The 17,459-nt window shown below is 36.9% G+C and overlaps 2 protein-coding genes across 9 annotated transcripts; both read left to right on the top strand.

The window, feature by feature from the left end:
• Positions 1 to 308: 308 nt before the first annotated feature.
• On the top strand, positions 309 to 9,501 carry LOC103443076 (uncharacterized). Of its 6 annotated transcripts, none has more exons than XM_070827401.1 (17): positions 309 to 615; positions 1,478 to 1,949; positions 2,242 to 2,954; positions 3,807 to 4,868; positions 5,141 to 5,860; positions 5,974 to 6,045; positions 6,180 to 6,260; positions 6,400 to 6,431; positions 6,532 to 6,619; positions 6,722 to 6,874; positions 7,477 to 7,668; positions 7,746 to 7,825; positions 7,928 to 8,000; positions 8,069 to 8,176; positions 8,349 to 8,454; positions 8,558 to 8,645; positions 9,018 to 9,501. In XM_070827401.1, exons 2-17 carry the CDS (start codon positions 1,577 to 1,579, stop codon positions 9,190 to 9,192), a joined length of 4,116 nt encoding a protein of 1,371 aa, XP_070683502.1. In that variant the 5' UTR covers positions 309 to 615; positions 1,478 to 1,576; the 3' UTR covers positions 9,193 to 9,501. The 6 variants fall into 6 exon arrangements, with proteins under 6 accessions (XP_070683502.1, XP_070683504.1, XP_070683506.1 ...); XM_070827403.1 differs by having other exon boundaries at positions 326 to 615; positions 2,245 to 2,954; XM_070827404.1 differs by having other exon boundaries at positions 479 to 615; positions 6,403 to 6,431.
• Positions 9,502 to 13,452: 3,951 nt separating this feature from the next.
• Positions 13,453 to 17,336, top strand: LOC103443022 (zinc finger protein CONSTANS-LIKE 9). 3 transcript variants are annotated; one of them, XM_017334664.3, is made up of 7 exons: positions 13,527 to 13,729; positions 14,168 to 14,256; positions 14,366 to 15,081; positions 15,210 to 15,428; positions 15,787 to 16,091; positions 16,404 to 16,539; positions 16,642 to 17,336. In XM_017334664.3, the coding sequence occupies exons 3-6, from the start codon at positions 14,494 to 14,496 to the stop codon at positions 16,537 to 16,539; spliced, it is 1,248 nt and encodes a 415-aa protein (XP_017190153.3). In that variant the 5' UTR covers positions 13,527 to 13,729; positions 14,168 to 14,256; positions 14,366 to 14,493; the 3' UTR covers positions 16,642 to 17,336. The 3 variants fall into 3 exon arrangements, with proteins under 3 accessions (XP_008380027.3, XP_008380028.3, XP_017190153.3); XM_008381805.4 differs by lacking the exon at positions 14,168 to 14,256 and having other exon boundaries at positions 13,453 to 13,729; XM_008381806.4 differs by lacking the exon at positions 14,168 to 14,256 and having other exon boundaries at positions 13,469 to 13,729; positions 16,404 to 16,518.
• The last annotated feature ends 123 nt before the right edge of the window (positions 17,337 to 17,459 follow it).

Here is a 17,459-nt window from a genome sequence, read left to right as displayed (position 1 = left end):
AATTTTCTTAACAAATAAAGGTGAATTACTAAATATACTTTATTTTTAAAAGAAAAATATTTATAAACTTTATCTTAAATATATAATCTAACGTTTAACAAAAAATCATAATCCTACATTTATAATATCTATTTACTATACAACTATTACTCTTTATCATAAGCATCTCCAACACTAATGGTTATTTTATAAAAAAAAATTAAACTAGTTTATTATTTAAAATCTCTATCTTTTTATGTTTTATTATCATAATTAAAATCAGTCCACATTTTTCTAGAAGCATCTCCCAAACTCTCTTTCTCTCACATGGCTCTTTTTCTTTCCCATTCTCATCCTTTCCGCCGCTCCAACCCATTTCACATTTTCTTTCTTAATCTTCCTCTCTCCATGCGATATCTTTCTTTCTCAATTGAAATCCTAAAGAAAAATTTCCTCTGTGCTGGATGGTTCGTTGGCAGGTCAGATCGCACATTCAAAAACTAGGTCGATAATGGAGGAGGGGTCTGGGATAGCTTTGCTTGGTCCAAAAGCTCAAGGTCCACAGCTCCAAGGTCTTGTAGTATGGCCTCACGATCTTGAACGACCTCAATAAAATATCTAGTCTCGACATGGAAGGTGAGTGTTCGAGCTTCGAATTGTTGGTAATTTCATATGGGATTTTGTTAGTTCAACTGGATTGTTGGTAATTCCATCTTGTGTGATAGTAAATTATGTAATTCCATCTTGAGCATGATATATGACTGATCTTACATACCATCCCATTTACATAGCACGAAACTTATGTCGTTGACTCACTTTTAGAACACATAGTTTGATGGTAATCATTTCTTTCTATTGAGGTGGCTCTTACTTATTTATTAGTATCTAGTGACTCGATCATATGTTGATGTGTACTACCACTCACTTAGTCCAACTTATAAGTCATCATTTTTGTAGAGCCTGGTTTAATTGTATGGTGCAAAATTGAGTTTTAGAAGAATTTAACTCAAGTTTCATAATGGATTAGAAATAATAATTAGATATTAAATTCATTATCTATATGAGTCAAAATTAAAACCGCACACTTGCAAGTGGAAAATTATGTAAACTAATTATGAACATGAGATTCTTTCTATCGTTGGAAATTTGGAAGAAAGAATTACCGCTAAATCAAGACAAATTAAAACAAAAAGCTTTCGAGGGACAAAATTGCAATTATACAAAAACTAGAACAGTGAAAATTCAAAAAAAAAAAAATGAGTCAAACGACTCATAGTAAATAAATAAAATATTTTTAAAATAAAAATAAAAATGATTTGAAAATTTTAAATTTTAACTATAAAAATAAAATAAAAGATAAAATTAATAGTACTAAAATTAATTTTTTATTTTAAAAAAATAATTTTTCATTAAAGTAACCCGTTTTCGTTAAATTACCCCATTTTTAAACCATTAAAATAATTTTCCCTCCATTCTCTCTCTCTCTCCCGCTCCACAGTCCCACAGTGACTGACTGACACACAGCGCACTACTCCGTCCAAATTCAAACTGCAAACCCTAATTTCCCCACTCTCCCTCTCCCATTCCACCATTTCCGATGGCCTCCAACGCCCCCGATGAGCCCTGCAACTCCGAGACCGAACCGGAAACAATAGCCCTAAGAATCAAGGAGAAGCGCTCCCGCCGCGTGAGCTTCGCCGACACCGAGATCACATCCGTCCACATCTTCAACCGCGACGAGGACTACGACACACCTCCGGACCCCAAGCCCCAATCCAGCTCTCAAAAAGACTTCGAACATGCCGAGAACCCGGTGATAGGGTTTTTTAGGGACTTGGGCGGTGACAGCGACGATTTTAGGGATTCCGATAACGATGACGAAAACGACGACGGGAGAAAGTCGTTTTTCAGGCCAATTGGATCGCCCTCTCCTGGGAGTAGTGTTCCGGGCTCTGCTACCTCTAATGATGGTAAGCTATAAATTTTATCTTATTTTTTTATTAATTAGTAATTAATACACAATTAGGAAAGTAAAGGAAGATTCTTTAGAGGATGTTAGTACTTAATGGCTTATGTAATTGGTGCTTCATATTACCTGCTTACATTATACTGTACTTTAAATAACTCGAAAAGGATGCCGGTAATTGAATTTGTAACTGCATAGCTTATCTTGTTGTTTGTGTTAGGTAGTAATTTCGCTGAGTGTGTAAATTTCATGTCTTAGTCGAAAATTATACCACATTTTATGGTTTGTTTTTGTAGAAGACATTTTCTTTGGCCCTGTATCGGCCAATTTCATTAGACCAGGACGGTTATCTGATTCTGCGGCCTCAGATGACATTCATGAAGCTACATTGGATACTACAGCATTTTCAATGCATTACCATAGTCTTGCAAGGTCAGACTCCGGAGGAGATCTCAAGACCCCAACGGCAGTTCGCCTTGCCTTTGAAGAGAAGACACCAAACCATAATACCAATGTTACTGATTCTGGAAGCCTCATGTCTTTAACAAAACCGAAGATGGTTACCCTTCAGTCTTCTGTCCCTGCTGATAAGGTCAGAAGTGGGGAAGATTCAAATGACATGAGTATCATAGAAGAAAATCCACATAAGTATGATTATGGTAGATTATCTCCAATATTAGATGCACTTCTTGCAGCGGGCAGCAAGGATATGCATGCTGACCCAGTTTCCGTCCTAGCCACTTCAATGCCACCGAATAGGGGTGAGGTGTCTGCATCAGATGAAAATGGGATTGGCCACATGAGAAATGGTAGAACTACTGAAATGGGTAATTTCAGCACCAATGACTTGTCTACTGAGGTAGAATCTGTTTCTCGTATCAAGTTGAGTGAGTCAAATGGCGGTTATCTTCATCAGATTGCTTACGATACCTCATCTAACGGAAATCATAATTCAGCTGCTGGTGATTCTGGTGATGGCCAAATCCAGACCCAGAATCAATTAAACAATGTAAGAATGTCTCTTGCAATCAAGATTTTGATAGAACTGTTGCCGGTGTGGTTTGATCTCATACATTCTGTATTTTACATTAGTAGATTTGATGATGGACGTTTTAGTTGTTGTTCTGAGGGTGGTTGCATTGTTGTAAGCTGTTGAACCAAAAAGTTCTGCCAGTGGCCCAGTGCATATGATTTTATGTATTTCAAAAATTAATTCTCTTAATGGCTCAAACATCTTATAGCTTTTGTTGTTTACTGAAATGGATTTTGTGGTTGTGGTAAACAGACACTGAAAATTTCTATGGTTGGGTTCTTTAATAAAATGGGATGTGAGAATGAAGGTAATGACAGTGGAAAATTAGGAACTTGGATATTTGGATATTGGATTGTAAAACAGAAGCTGAAATTTTAGTTTTCAGTCTTCTTGTCGACCATGATAGTTTGGTCGAATACCTGAAGTAAATGGCCCCGGCTTTTTTGGAGACTATTATGATAGTCGCATTGCCACAAATATTCGTCTAGTAGTCTAATTATTACATTTGTACATTTTTAATTTTAACACATTATTTTGTGGTTGCATATCCATAGTCAACTTGTTCCATACTGAAATACACAATTCAATCCAGATCAAAAAAACGTCTTTTATTATGCTTGACAGTTAATGACTGGTCCTATTCTTGCCAACTGTTTAGTATGCATAATTGATGCAATATTTGTGCTTGCATTCTAGTTGAAACTTGAAATATTTATTTTCTTAAGTACATGTTTATGTAACTGCACCAATGAATAAACCGTAAGGTGCTTAATAAAATAATCGTGAGTTTTTTCTTATCGGTGAACTGATGCACAGGTTTTCTTGCAGGTGAATAAGGAATTTAGTCCTGAAGATGCATCTCCAAGGGGTATGAAAAAATTGGAGTTAACTGCTGTTAATGGCAATGGCCTACCAAAAGTCGATAGTGAAGCACTTCAGTTTGATGTGTTTGTCCAGCATGGACCTGCTTATCAACATTCGAGTCAAGGCTTGGTACAAGAACATTCTCTTAAGGAGAAAATATATAATGATAATAGCGATCAACATTTGGACCAACATTATAGATCACCAATGGAGGGGTCCATATTCTTGTTATCGAATACTCCTAATTTGGAAAGACACTCAGGGATAGTGACTCCATCCTCAAAACAACCAGGTTCCTTTTTAAGTGCTGAACACACAAAACATAATGAGTGGGTTTCATCAATTCAGAAAAGCATTTCTAGGTTCACTCTTCCTGAGCCTTCTCCCTGTGCTTCTATCGTCAACGATGGAATTCAAAAATTAAAATGTAGATTATCAAGTTACTCATATGTGAATTCTCCCTTAACGAATGTTATGGCTGACATTGACAGAGATCTCCAATGCAAATTTTCCAATTCTCCTACTGCTTGTTTAGAGAAGCAAACAGCTATGCCTGATCTCAACAGAGGACAGAAAAGCTTATTTAACATGAATAGCAATGGAAATGAGAACTCAATAAACACCAGTATGTTGAGCCAGGTTAACGAGACCGTAGACCTTGATAAAGTTGAAGAGCCTCAGCATAGCATGTTTACATACACTCCTATGAAGGATGCATACAATACACCAAGAACGGCGGTGGTTTCACCCTCTCAGCTGTCATTATCAGGAAGCAAAATGACACAGCATCTCATGTCAGAAACTCCCACAGAAGGAGCATTAATTTCTTCTGGGACTGATTCCCTATTGGCAGGTGAGCAAGAAGATAATCCTCCCCATCTGCAAATTGAATCTGAAAAGAACTTCCAATCACCTTCAAGAGGTGCAGTCATTCTGAACAGCCCAGATAAAAGCATTCAAGGTGGAGCAGAACCAATGCATTCTAAACCATATGTCTGCAGCAGCACAACTGAACCATACCTTCAGGTCAGTCTCTGTATATTTGCCCAATTTTTAAAAGAACATGGATGTTGGGCCTATGTTTTATACCACACAACTTTGCTTCGCTTGTGCATTCCATGCCCTTTTTAAACACAGTAGACTGGGTGTTGGGCTAATGTTTGCTCAAATTTGAAAACATCTTTATATACAATTAGTTGGCTGCAGTTAAATAATAGGCTGTTCTATTTAGAAATATCATTACTTGTTCTGTTGTTGCTTACGGATTTGACATTTTGTTCGGGAAATGGTCAATGCAGAGTCCTTCCGGTAAAATGTCAGCTGAGAACCCCTCCATGAAAGGGCCAATTCAGAGTCCACCCCAGGAGAATCCAACCCTCAATTCTACCGGGAGAATGGCAATTCAGAGTTCCCTCAGGAAAGCGCCAAATCAGAGTCCCCGCAGGAAAGAATCAACTCTGAGTCCTCCCAGAAAAGAACTTACTCGGAGTCCTGGAAAAGAACCAATTCGAAGTCCCTTGGTGAAAGAGCTAACTCGAAGTCCTATCGTGAGAGACCCAATTCAAAGTCCTACTGTGAAAGAGCCAATTCATAGTCCCTTCATAAAAGATATGAATCGGATTCCCTCAAGAAAAGAGTCAACAAATAGCCCCTCCAGACTGGATTCATCTTGCGCAGCAGACACTGAGAATGTGCTACCCTTTGCTGGGAAGGACCTAGTATCTCATGAGTCCAATTCAAATAGTCATCCTAGTGATGGTTGTTATCAGGGACAGCATATTTCACCAAATCCGTTTACAGGGAAAGATTCAGAGAATTCTGTTGGACAAAAACGACGAAACCTAGGAATAATTTCTGAGGATGGATACTGTACAGATACGATCCCCAGAATCCAGAAAAGTCCGAAAGTTCCCAGAAGTGAGAACTGCAATCCAGAGTTCATGCTGCATCAGTCAAATAAAGGTTACGATGACAGACAGAAGTGTGGGGGTGATACAACTTGGAAGTGCTGGACTGATGTGTGTACTATTTCCTGTTTTGTTTTAGTCCACTTGAATAGCCAGGTTCTCTGGCAGATATGCTAGGTATTTTGTTTTCATACATTTTCTTACTTCAGATTTCCTTCTTGCAGATTTTAGTAAAATTCTCAGGAGATACAGAACAACTGCTTTATCCATTGGCAAGCAAACTAAATTTCAAAGCGGTATATTCCTTTTCTTTTATTATTACTTTCTCCCAAGAAAAATCTAATCTGGGTGATAGAATTAACCATCTTATGCTTAAGTTTGTTATCTATATCATGTTGGTTGACATTGCTGTTTTATCATGATCAAGTAGATTGGTGTGCTGGAAGATATGCTGGTCCACCTATTGAAGGCTAAAAAATATGAGATGCTGTGTTCTGAAGTCCAGTCTCAGGTTTGCTGAATTAAATGATCAATCAGGGTCTGTTACGAACATGTTTACATAGTATAGTCGGACCACGTTGCATTCTTTAAATCTATAGAGCATCTACACTTTCAATTTTTATGCTAACACTGGTATTTAATGTGTACAGAAGTTCGACTGCCTCAATGTTGGGCATAAAAGGTGGTGTCTTTCATCATGCCTGTTATGATTATGTAGTTTAGATTCTTACGTGTCCCAGAATGTGGTATAGCTTAATAAGCATTGACATTAACCTTTGCAGAGTAGCTGAAGCAAGACTGCTGCTTTATAAAATAGTGTATGAAAAGGCAAAATTGCAGTTAATGCAAGTGAAGCGTGATAAATTACAGGTTTGTATTTAAAAAAAATATATTAATTAAGGTTGGCTCTCTTATGTTTTTCATCTCTGGATATGCCTACAGTTTGTCACCTGGACTTATACTTGCCTGCAGATTAGAGTACAGCTCTTAAGCTCTGCAATTCGGAAGTCTCAGATGCTGAAATTAAATTACATCCATTGTCAGTCTGAACCTAGTGAACGGGAGACTCATGTTGATGATAGTCATCGTCAATACTCTTTAGTTAATTCTGAGGGTGAACAAGAGGTAATCATCAATTCTAAGATTGGAGATCCATTTACCAATTGTCTTGTCCCTGCAATCGTAGCTTCAGTAATTGTTCTTGCCAAGTTATCTGTCTGGTCTTGCCAAATTATTTGTTTTGGTTTTCCTCTAATTTTTAACAAAAGGATTTTAAACACTTGAGAAAACTGTTAAAAAGATTGTAAACTAGAGAAATCTATTGTAACTAAAAAGCAAGGTGAATGATTCTTTGAAAAAAAAAAAACATTACATGAGATTGTGTATTTGCGATAGAAATGCGATTTTATTGACTAGGCAGATCCTATTCTATTGGGAATATATTAATCAGAGTTGAGTACTATTCTTTAAACTTTTCCTGCGAACCAAATTTCAAGAAAGAAAGATGCAGTAAATAAAATTATTAGTAGAATTTGAAAACAGGTGACAGGTTTCTGTTCTAAATGCTCCAGAAGATTATATAAGATGAATACAGCATAAGAAAACAGTTCTTCCTTTGCCTTTCTCAAACAACCAGTTCAGCTTATAGATATTACAAAAAATAATTATGTGAAGATAACCCAGTTTCAGGTCATGATTTTTGTTTATATATTCCTTTTTATTGTCAGGCTTCCTGTGATAATGTAAGCACAATGAGGCAGGAGCTTAAAGCTTTGGACAGAGATGTAAAAAGCTTAAGCAATTTCTTTCACAGCCACTGCAAGTTGAAAGGAGAACCGGGTTGCGCTGATACTATATCTTTAGTTCAACATCATCTCAAGACAAGAACATGTTGCAGGATTATTTGCCATGATTTGCAGGTTATTTTTATTCACGATATGACTTTTCTGACACGAAACAAATGTCTTATGTCACTAAGAGACCTGTGATTCAACAGCTATGGAAAGTTGATCATTTTGAAATTAAGAATGGCCATTACAAAATTCTTCTCAGTTACCATGGTTACGTCTTGCAAAGGTTTTTTCTTCTTCTCTTTGGCTGTTCTTTTGGATGAGTCACGTATTATCTTTCTTGTTACCAAATTCAAGTATGACGTGATTTCATGTTGATGAGACACAGGTTTACAGGTACTGGGGGCCCAGCATCAAACATAGTCATCTCACACAGTTTCAATTATATAAAAATCACAAAGGTACCGAAGTCAATAAGTTGTGTATTTTGTTGTTTCTTTTCTAAATGGTTAAATTTTTTGGACATCAGGAATTCCCAAACATGGATGTTCAAGTTGCATTTGGTTTTGTGCTAAATGCTGAGGCCACCAAGAAAAGTTGTGATTTGAGATGTTTTCCTTTGGCACAAGAAACGCAAGTATGTTACCATTTAAGTGAATGGAATTTTTTACGTGCATTAGTTATAGGAATTGTGGTACTGGGTTTCAATTTGTATAGGTTGTGGACTATGTATGACTGTCAAAGTGGGTAATATGTTTCTAACTCCACATTCTAGACTGCTTTTTCACTTCGGTCCATATATAATGCAGGTAACCCGTTCACTGCTAAGAAATCTGCTAGACGTGGTTGAGGAAGTGCACCTGGCTCGATTTGAGATTGTAAATTTGATTCAAACAACTTTTCAAACTCCATCTGGTAATAAATATACTGAAAATGTGATAATCAATTTGTTTATCCGAACTTTCACTGAATCAGTTTGTTTATCTTTACTAAAATCTGGTTATATGTTGTTCTATAGCTGAGCAGCTTGATCTGAAGCTTTGTTTCCTCAATTTTAAGAGCGGTAGACAGGTGGCAGTGACTCTTGACATGACCTGTTTGAAAAGGTAGAGTCCTATCCAATTTCCTTGATTATCTTTTTGCTCATCTGATGAAGAATTTTATTCCAATATTGATTGGCTGGATACAATCCGGCGACTCCCCGTATAATGAGTATTTAAGCATTGTATGTCGCCGCTGCAAATTACTATTGTCCTTTCAGGATTGTCTAGTTAACAATGTGAAACTACTTGCGAGATTATATGCAAATGTTTGTTGTTACTAGTCTGTCAGTATCCTCTGTTGAGATAATATGCAAATGTTCGGCGTTACTTAATCAGTCAGAATCCTCTATGCCTTCCATACCACAATGTGCTTTATACGTATATAGACCTTAGTGCTTTGAATAAGTAGTGACTTGTTTGTTGGTTTCTGGACAGTGGGATTTATCCCTCGGAGATTCTTCCGCATCAGATACAGGCTTCCTCCGAATCTGCAGTGGAAAAGGCGCTGCCCGAGTCACTATTAGCTGAAACAAGAGCTGCAGCTGAGATTCTTGAATCTGGATATACGAGAATAAAGAGGCTCTGCAAGTGTATCTCCAATGTGGTGTAACTTCACACGCACGCGTATTTCCAAGGGAGGTGAAGCATGTCGCCAAATAAGTTGTTGGAATTTACCTTAGGTTACCATAGTCGTGTGTGTGTGTATATATATTTTTAAAAGAGCGTAGTCGTATATTTAGCTAAAGATAGTTCGATAACTCGGATTTTTCTCACCCAAATCCTAGAGGGCAGTTTTTTTTTTTAACCAAGTTCTATCGCTCGAGCCGTGCAAGGTCACTAGCATATTGAACTTGTTGAGGTTGAGCACACATTCTTCTCTTTGTTGTAAGTTCAACAATTATATAACCAGCAATTCATTTATATTTTTACTACTACAACAACAAAGCCTTATCTTATTAAGTAAGATCGGTTGTATGAATTTTAGAACGCTACTGCCTTTGGTTTTTCACTAAGATTTTATTGGCTCTAAGTACTTTTTGCTATTGACCGAAAAAAAAAACAAAACAAAAAAAAAAAACAAATCGTTAGTAGGGTAGAAGGGGGATTTTATTTATTTTTTAAGACCAAAAGAAAAGTGGAAAAGGGATATTTTGTTGGTGCAATGTCGACTAGATTTCTGTGAAAAATTGGAATCTCGCATATAAATTGACAGTTGGATGTGTCTTGGAGCTACCGTAGGCTAGACTTCCGGAAGCTATCGTAGGCCTGTAAGGGAGAAGATATTATTTGCCCAAAAGAAAAAGTGCAAGATATTTTCTTGATTTAATCTTTAGAAAAAATCTGAGTTGAATGGTCAAATGGCACCCAACCTGTTTTCATATGGGCAGTTGCCTCAGTGGACAATTTCTCCTTAATCGTTACGAAATATAATTTCTGGTTTGCAAAAATTGTATCTGGACTTAGACTTTTATGGGACAAGTTGAGATTTTTCACTTAGAGCAAAATGGTAATATGCCTAGAGTTTGTCCAATCGATAACTCATAACTGTTTACGTGGCCTACTTTGGATTTGAGAAATGTTAATAATAATTGTTTTTTAATGCTTATTGACGTTGATAATCACTCACGCGAGCAAAATGATAATAGGCAAGAGTTTGTCCGATGGATAACTCAATTGTTGGCGACGGTGTGTTGTATGTTGAGTTTGAGAAACGCTAGTGATAGTTGTCTTTTAACGCACATTAACGATTGACAATCACTCACATAAGTCAGCAAATGTTGACGTGCCTCATTTGGATTTGAAACCATCAAAAATTGATAATCACTCATATGCAATGATTTTCCTTGCCTCGTGTTTGAAAATACAAATGGCAATCGCCCACTCTTGACATTACTGGATTTGTGAGTCCACAATCACATCTAATTGTCCCACCCACGAGTTTTCCTTACTACTATTCATGGGTGACTTTCATATATATATATATATATATATATATATATATATATATATATATATATCTTTAACTTCCACTCGAGCAAGCTCCTCTTTTTACTCGTTAAGGTAAAACGTCAAGATTTGTGAGCGAGATACTCACAGAATGATACAGATTTGACAACAAGACATTAAAAAAACAGTCCTTCAAAGCTCAAATTTGATCTTTACGTGAAAGATTAGCAGATATATAATTAATAATTGTAAATCTGGGAAACCCAAGAATATTCTGGTATGCAAAACATAGGTCAACTTCTTAATTTTCTGCCTTTTTGCTGGACTGCAATGATATGCTTGCTGGTAAACCCAATTATTTGGTATCTTTTCTCCCTTATCAAAGGGCACGGGGAGTCACTGGCGACTAGTCCACCTGAAAGTCCACCAAGGTTTAGATATGAGAGGATATCATGGGGGCACGTGGCATGATCTGAAGGGGTCAAATTATGCAGAAGAAGGTTACTTTGGTAAATGCACATTAACATAGTATTAAAATTGAAAGATGGGGAAAAAAGGAAGCACTTTTTGTGAAAGTGGGGTTTGTAAGTTGAATCTCACATTTCTTTTTTTGTTCAGTTCGAGTGGCCTTTCAGTTGCCTTATCTCTTGTTACAATTAGTATATAAATTAGGCATGTAAATCTTGTATATATTCTCCACTAATCACAATACATAATACATAGTTTACCTTAATACATCTGATTAAGCTACTTAGCTTCCTACACCTCCCACTTTTTCTTGTTGCTTCCAACTCCTTTGGGGTTTGACTATTTGTATGATTTTGGTATGATAAACAACTACCCTAGCTTTTGTGATCTATTGGGGTTTAGGGTTAACTCTAACTTTGGGAAGCAACTTACTTGCAATTAGAGGTGACAAATTAACTTGTTGGATTGTTAATGGTTTCCCATTAAGACCCGTTTGATATCAGCATAATATAGAGGTGAATTTGGTAATAGTGATGAGGGTGTGAGGTGAAGTCAAATTTAATGGGTATTAGCCACCTCTAATTGCAACGCGTTATATTTCTTTTACTATTTGCTTCTCTCATTTCAGGATAAGTCACGTTGTCATTTGATGAGAGAACGAAGACAAATCATCGTACATTCGTTGCATGTAAATTCTCTTCTAATTAACCTTAGGGATATAATAGGTATATATTGTCATTAACAAAAATGAAACAAATGAATATACATACACCTTATTGCATGTAAATTTCTTTTCTAATTAGCTAAGATGTTATTATAGGTAAAGAATCGTCTTTAAGAAAAAAGAACAAAAATAAAGAAGTATACACCTCCTTACATGCGAGTCTTTTTCACGATCAATTCCGATGCCATAATAGGTATGGAATCTATCATTTTTAGAAGGGTAAGAAAAGGTACATTCATACACAACAACCTTATCCTTATGATGTATTATGGTTTTATCCAATTCAATCATGTACGGACATGTTCGATTCTAATTAGATTGTGTAACAAGCAATGCATGTAAATAATAAGTGAGATGGATGCACCATAGTTATGGTAGGTCTTAGGGAGTAAAAAGTGCAAATGTAGGGTGTAGTAGGTCCCATGACATATGACTCATGAGAGGACCTATTATTTTTTAATGTCAAATTAATATATTGCACATTTGAGACTTTATTTTCACTTTTGGAGAGTCTTGTTCATGTCAAGTTGCCTCATCTGCACTCATATGAAGGTTTCTAGAGCTTAAAGGATTGGATTTATGGGGATGTAGCATGCTAGGGGAGAGTACAAAAGAAAAGTTCCCTAAGATTGGATTGGATGGCCGTCTAAGGCATCACAATCAAATGAAAACTACAATCAAAACTTATGCGAACGATTAACGAGCATGTCATTTTTTCATTATTATTCGAGTCTCCTATTTCGTAAATTAGAGTGTTATTTTATCACAATCTTAAAAGGGAGACAATTTTAATTGTAGCCAGTTGTTTAGTACATTGTATTTGTTTACTTACATTTGAAATCAAATCTTCGTCCCTATCTAAGGTATTAAAAGTTCAAATTAGCTCTATATGAAATGATTCTATCTTAAGACTTGTTTGGAAATACTTTTAAAATGACTAAAAGAGTTTTGGAGAAAACGTTTTTTTGGCTCCAAAAGTCTTGCATGAAGCATTTTAAGTGTTTTTCAAATATTTACTTGCATTCTTGCTAAAGATTAGTACCAAAAATATTTTTCCCAAAAATACTTTCCGACGTTTTAAAAACACTTTCAAACCAACTCTTCAATTATTATAGAACGTTACTTTGTAAGAAGAAGAAAAATAACAAAGAAAAAAATCAGACCAAGGGAAACAAATAAACAAAAAATCTAGGGACAGATGGTGAGATAAGAGACTAGGACATGTGACATGCCATTATCATGTGGAATTAGTTCATGGATAGGGTGGCAAAGCTGTTAAAAGTGTTTTCACATGGTTCTCATAATCTCTGCATCCCTTCCTTCTAATCATTTTCATCAAACAATTCAGGTTTTTAAAATTTGATTCAACGATGAAAAATAGAGACATATTCTAAAAGTTATAATAATTTTAACCGTTTAATCAAAGTTTAAAAATCTTAATTATTTGATGAGAAAGATTATCTGGAATTGATCTGAAGAGGATGAGAGAAGCACTTTTAATAGCTTTCCCACCCTAATTCCACACAAAAAAGGAAAATAAAATTGCCAAAGAAAATGAAAAACAGAGAATCACAGAGGGAGGAGATATTAAGAGAGAGAGTTAGCTTGGAAAATTAAATATGAATTTAAATGATGGAGGGACCTAGAAAAGGGAAAGGCCTAACTTTTTCCATTCACTATGAAAAGGACAGGGACCCACACCAAGTAATGCACTTTTTATCAACTTTGCTGAAGTCACCATCTTTGGAGCCCCTATGACACCCTTCACACCCACCCCTCCACCTCCTCCCCAACCCAATCTTTCTATCCTTCCCATCTCCACATAAGAAGAGCAAGAAAATTTGAGAAAACCCTCTTCTCCCAACAACAAAAAAAAAAAAATTCCCAGAAAACCCAAAAAGTTCACACCTTTAGGGTTCCTTCAGAAGCTTGTAGATTTGTATTTCTTTTGTAATAAAAAGAAAAATCAAAAGCTGCCTGTACACCGATCTTATCCTCCTCTGTCTTGGTAAAGTTTCCTGAATGCTCTCTGTCTGTTGGCTTTTTGTTTCTGTTACTAATTTTCAGGCTTATTTGTAGTTCAAAGTTTTATTGGGTGTTTGTAGTAGATTTACTTTGATTTTTCCTCTGTTGGTGGGTCTGATAATTCTCATCTGAAAATTCAGATGGTGTGAAATAATATGTAGGGCCTAATTAAATTACCCTTTTATTCATTTTTTTTGTTTTGAGTATATATTTGAAGCCAAAATCTTTGCTGAAAAGCTTGTTTAATCTGTCAGTTCACCCAAAAGATTTTATTTTTTTTGTGTTTTTGGTGATGCAAGATTGTTAAATTTATTTACTTTTTTTACTTGCTGGTTATATTTTCCTGATATCTGCAAATTTGGTTTTTTTGTATGAATTTGATGTTGTGAAGCCCTTGTTTGAAACGATATTTTGGATTTAGGATCCAATTTTTTCAGATTAGTACTTGGAGCATCTCGTAGACAAGTGAAAAATGATCTGAAAGTTTTTATGTATTTGATAATTGACATAGTAAGTTCCTTGTTTCGATTTCGTTCTCTACGAAAACTTGTTCATGTTCTTCCTGTAACATCTTTTGACAGCAATAATACTGAATTTCTGTTTATGATGTTGTTTGAAGGCTGTAGTCAGATATATTCAGCAGAATTGTTGTCTTTCTGGGAAGCTGGTTTCGGTTAGATTCGTATATAGTTTTGGATACAATTGGGAAACTTTTGACTGGAAGAGGAGAGAAAAAAAAGTTGAAACATGGGTTACATGTGTGATTTCTGCGGGAATCAAAGGTCCATGGTGTACTGCCGGTCTGATGATGCATGCTTGTGTTTATCGTGTGATAGAAATGTCCACTCTGCAAATGCCCTCTCTAGGCGTCACTCGAGAGCACTTATTTGCGATAGATGCAATTCGCAACCCGCATTAGTAAGATGCACGGAAGAGAGAATGTCTCTTTGTCAGAATTGTGATTGGATGGGTCACGAAGCATCCACCTCAGCTTCCATGCATAAGAGGCAGACACTTAATTGTTACACTGGCTGCCCATCGTCTGCCGAACTGTCGTCTATCTGGTCATTCGTATCGGAATTACCTTCTAACGGAGAATCTGCCTGCGAGCAGGAAATGGGATTGATGAGCATCGCTGACAACAGCACCGCAACTGATTGGAACCAAAGTGAAAGTAACACCAGGCAAAATGCATCCGGTGCAGATGAAGTGAATGCTGCGCATTCCATGCATAAGTCTGGTGTTCTGGTTGGTTCCCCTTCGTTGCCTGAACGTAATCATGCTTGTCATGTTGTTGGCCAGCTGTCTGGATCTGTGAATGCTTCATTGCCCAAGGTAATTTTCTTTTCCAAAATTATGATCTTGATACAACATTGGGTACAATCTGTTCTCTAAATCCTTGTGTGTGATGTTGTTCTAAGTTTCATCAATGACGTTTGCAATTTCGTGTTATGATTATACAGCTCTACTCTCATGGGCCCAAAGGTTCTGGACTCCCTGAAGATGATGACCTTTATGATGGTTTCGATATGGATGAAATGGATTTGAATCTTGAAAATTATGACGAACTGTTTGGTGTATCTCTCAATCACTCTGAAGAGCTTTTCAAGAATGGTGGGATTGATAGCTTGTTTGGGGCAAGGAACATGTGCAGGAATTATCAAGATGCGGTTGCTGCTGAGGTAATTTTGTCTCCTTACTTTCGTGCTTTACAATCTTGGGAGCAGCCTCTCCATAAAATGGGGGTAAGGCTAGCCGACATTCACCTCTCCCAGACCCTGCGTAAAGCGGAAGCCTTGTGCACTGGGTACGACGACTTTCGTGCTTTACAATGCTCGGACTTTCTTGATCTCTATTTGTTCATTGGCTGGGTCGTTGTGTTAGACTATACTGTGTAACTAAAAACTTGCTTTATTTTTATCTTACAAGTAGGCATTCTGAACTTTTGGGTTTTTCTTTCTTAATGTAGTTGGTAAGCATGTCCGGATTTGAGTTTATAAAGTGTACTTGTGGTTAACTATTAGTGTTTTTATTATTCAGGGGTCTTCAGTTGGACTGGGAAATACACCGCAGCCAGCGTGCAGTAACGCAGCATCTGCTGATTCTGTAATGAGTAGGAAAACTGACCCAATTATTTGCTTTCCGGCAAAACAAGCACATTCAAACCTTTCATTTTCGGGCGTTACTGGAGAGAGTAGTGCTGGTGATTGTCAAGATTGTGGGGCTTCCTCAATGCTTCTCATGGGAGAGCCGCCATGGTGTCCTCCTTGCCCTGAGAGTTCCATGCAATCGGCTAACCGTAGTAATGCTGTTATGCGTTACAAGGAAAAGAAGAAGGCACGCAAGTAAGTGTACTCCAAAAAGTAAATATATTAGCAAGCACGCACACTGCTACTTGTTTATCATTCATTTATTCAGCCAGCAATTTTTTTCTAGTTTCATCACCTCGTTGTATGACCACTTCTCGGAGTAGTCTTATGTTTTTTTCTTATTATTTGCCGTTTATAGAAGATTTAACTATATAGGGTGTCTTGATTTCTTTCTGTACTTTCTTCTGGTTGAAGCGGTTACACTTTCACGGAAGTCTTATTTGGTCATGAAATTTTGCGCTGTTCCTCTCAACTAAACATCCGTATTTTCTGTTGTCTTTTTGATAGGTTTGAGAAAAGGGTGAGGTATGCTTCTCGCAAAGCAAGGGCTGATGTAAGAAAGCGTGTGAAGGGCCGCTTCATTAAAGCTGGTGAAGCTTATGATTACGACCCCTTGAACCAGGCCAGAACCAGAAGCTATTGAGTACAATTTTTAACCAATTTTTTATAACACAAAAGAAACAATTGCTGTTTGATTGTTATTACGTTACGGGAGATGAAACTGATGCATCTTTCTCTTGTGCAGTGAAAAGATGTATGATTGTATCACAGGGCCTTGGTTTCGTCCGGAGATAAGGATTGATGCAAACGGCCAGGTTCTGATGCTTGACTACTAAAGTGGAGGAGCAACTTTCTGATTCTACCTCACGATGCCAGATTGATTGATCATCACACTATCCAGCGCGTTTGTTTCCCTTTTATGTTTCTCTAGGAGAAGTTCATCAGTTCAATCGTTCTCCCGGGAGGTTCACATTGGTCTTCCAAACCATTACTATGCTTGATGTCCTCGATTGTCCTGTTATTATATTTTTTCGCCCTCCTGCTCCGATAAAAGTGGCTGCCACGGCATCTTGGTGGCTGAACATGTAGTTTCCGGACCATTAGATTAGCTGCGATTGTTCTGTTTTTACCTTTTTTCTGTTCATTTGACATACACAGGATCTGTACGTATGCCGTTGATGGTTATGAGCTCTGACATAAGACCTTCGTGAGGTGAGACGTTAAACTCGAACTTGTAAATTCTTCGGTTTCATTTTTGTTGGCCTGGGTAGACAAGAACAGGATAGTTTACATATGCAGTTAGTTTGTAGTTATGCCGAAGGAGATGTTATTCGCTTTTGTTGTCATAAAATGTACAAGTATCTGAACTGGACTTCAGTTCACCTTGTAATTTTAGTGTATCGTATTCGTAACCAATAATGTATTGTCAATTTTGCGTTCTTTCTCTCGTATCAAAAACGTATTCGGTTTCACAAGCGATTGAAGATCTGCGGAAACGTTTCCGTTTCAACGATAACGATTCAGCGATGGCAACCGTCATCTTCTATAGCATCTTCTGTAGCA

Source organism: Malus domestica, chromosome 09, assembly GCF_042453785.1.
Source record: "Malus domestica chromosome 09, GDT2T_hap1".
Lineage (NCBI taxonomy): Eukaryota > Viridiplantae > Streptophyta > Magnoliopsida > Rosales > Rosaceae > Malus > Malus domestica.
This window is presented reverse-complemented; position numbering and strand designations above follow the sequence as displayed.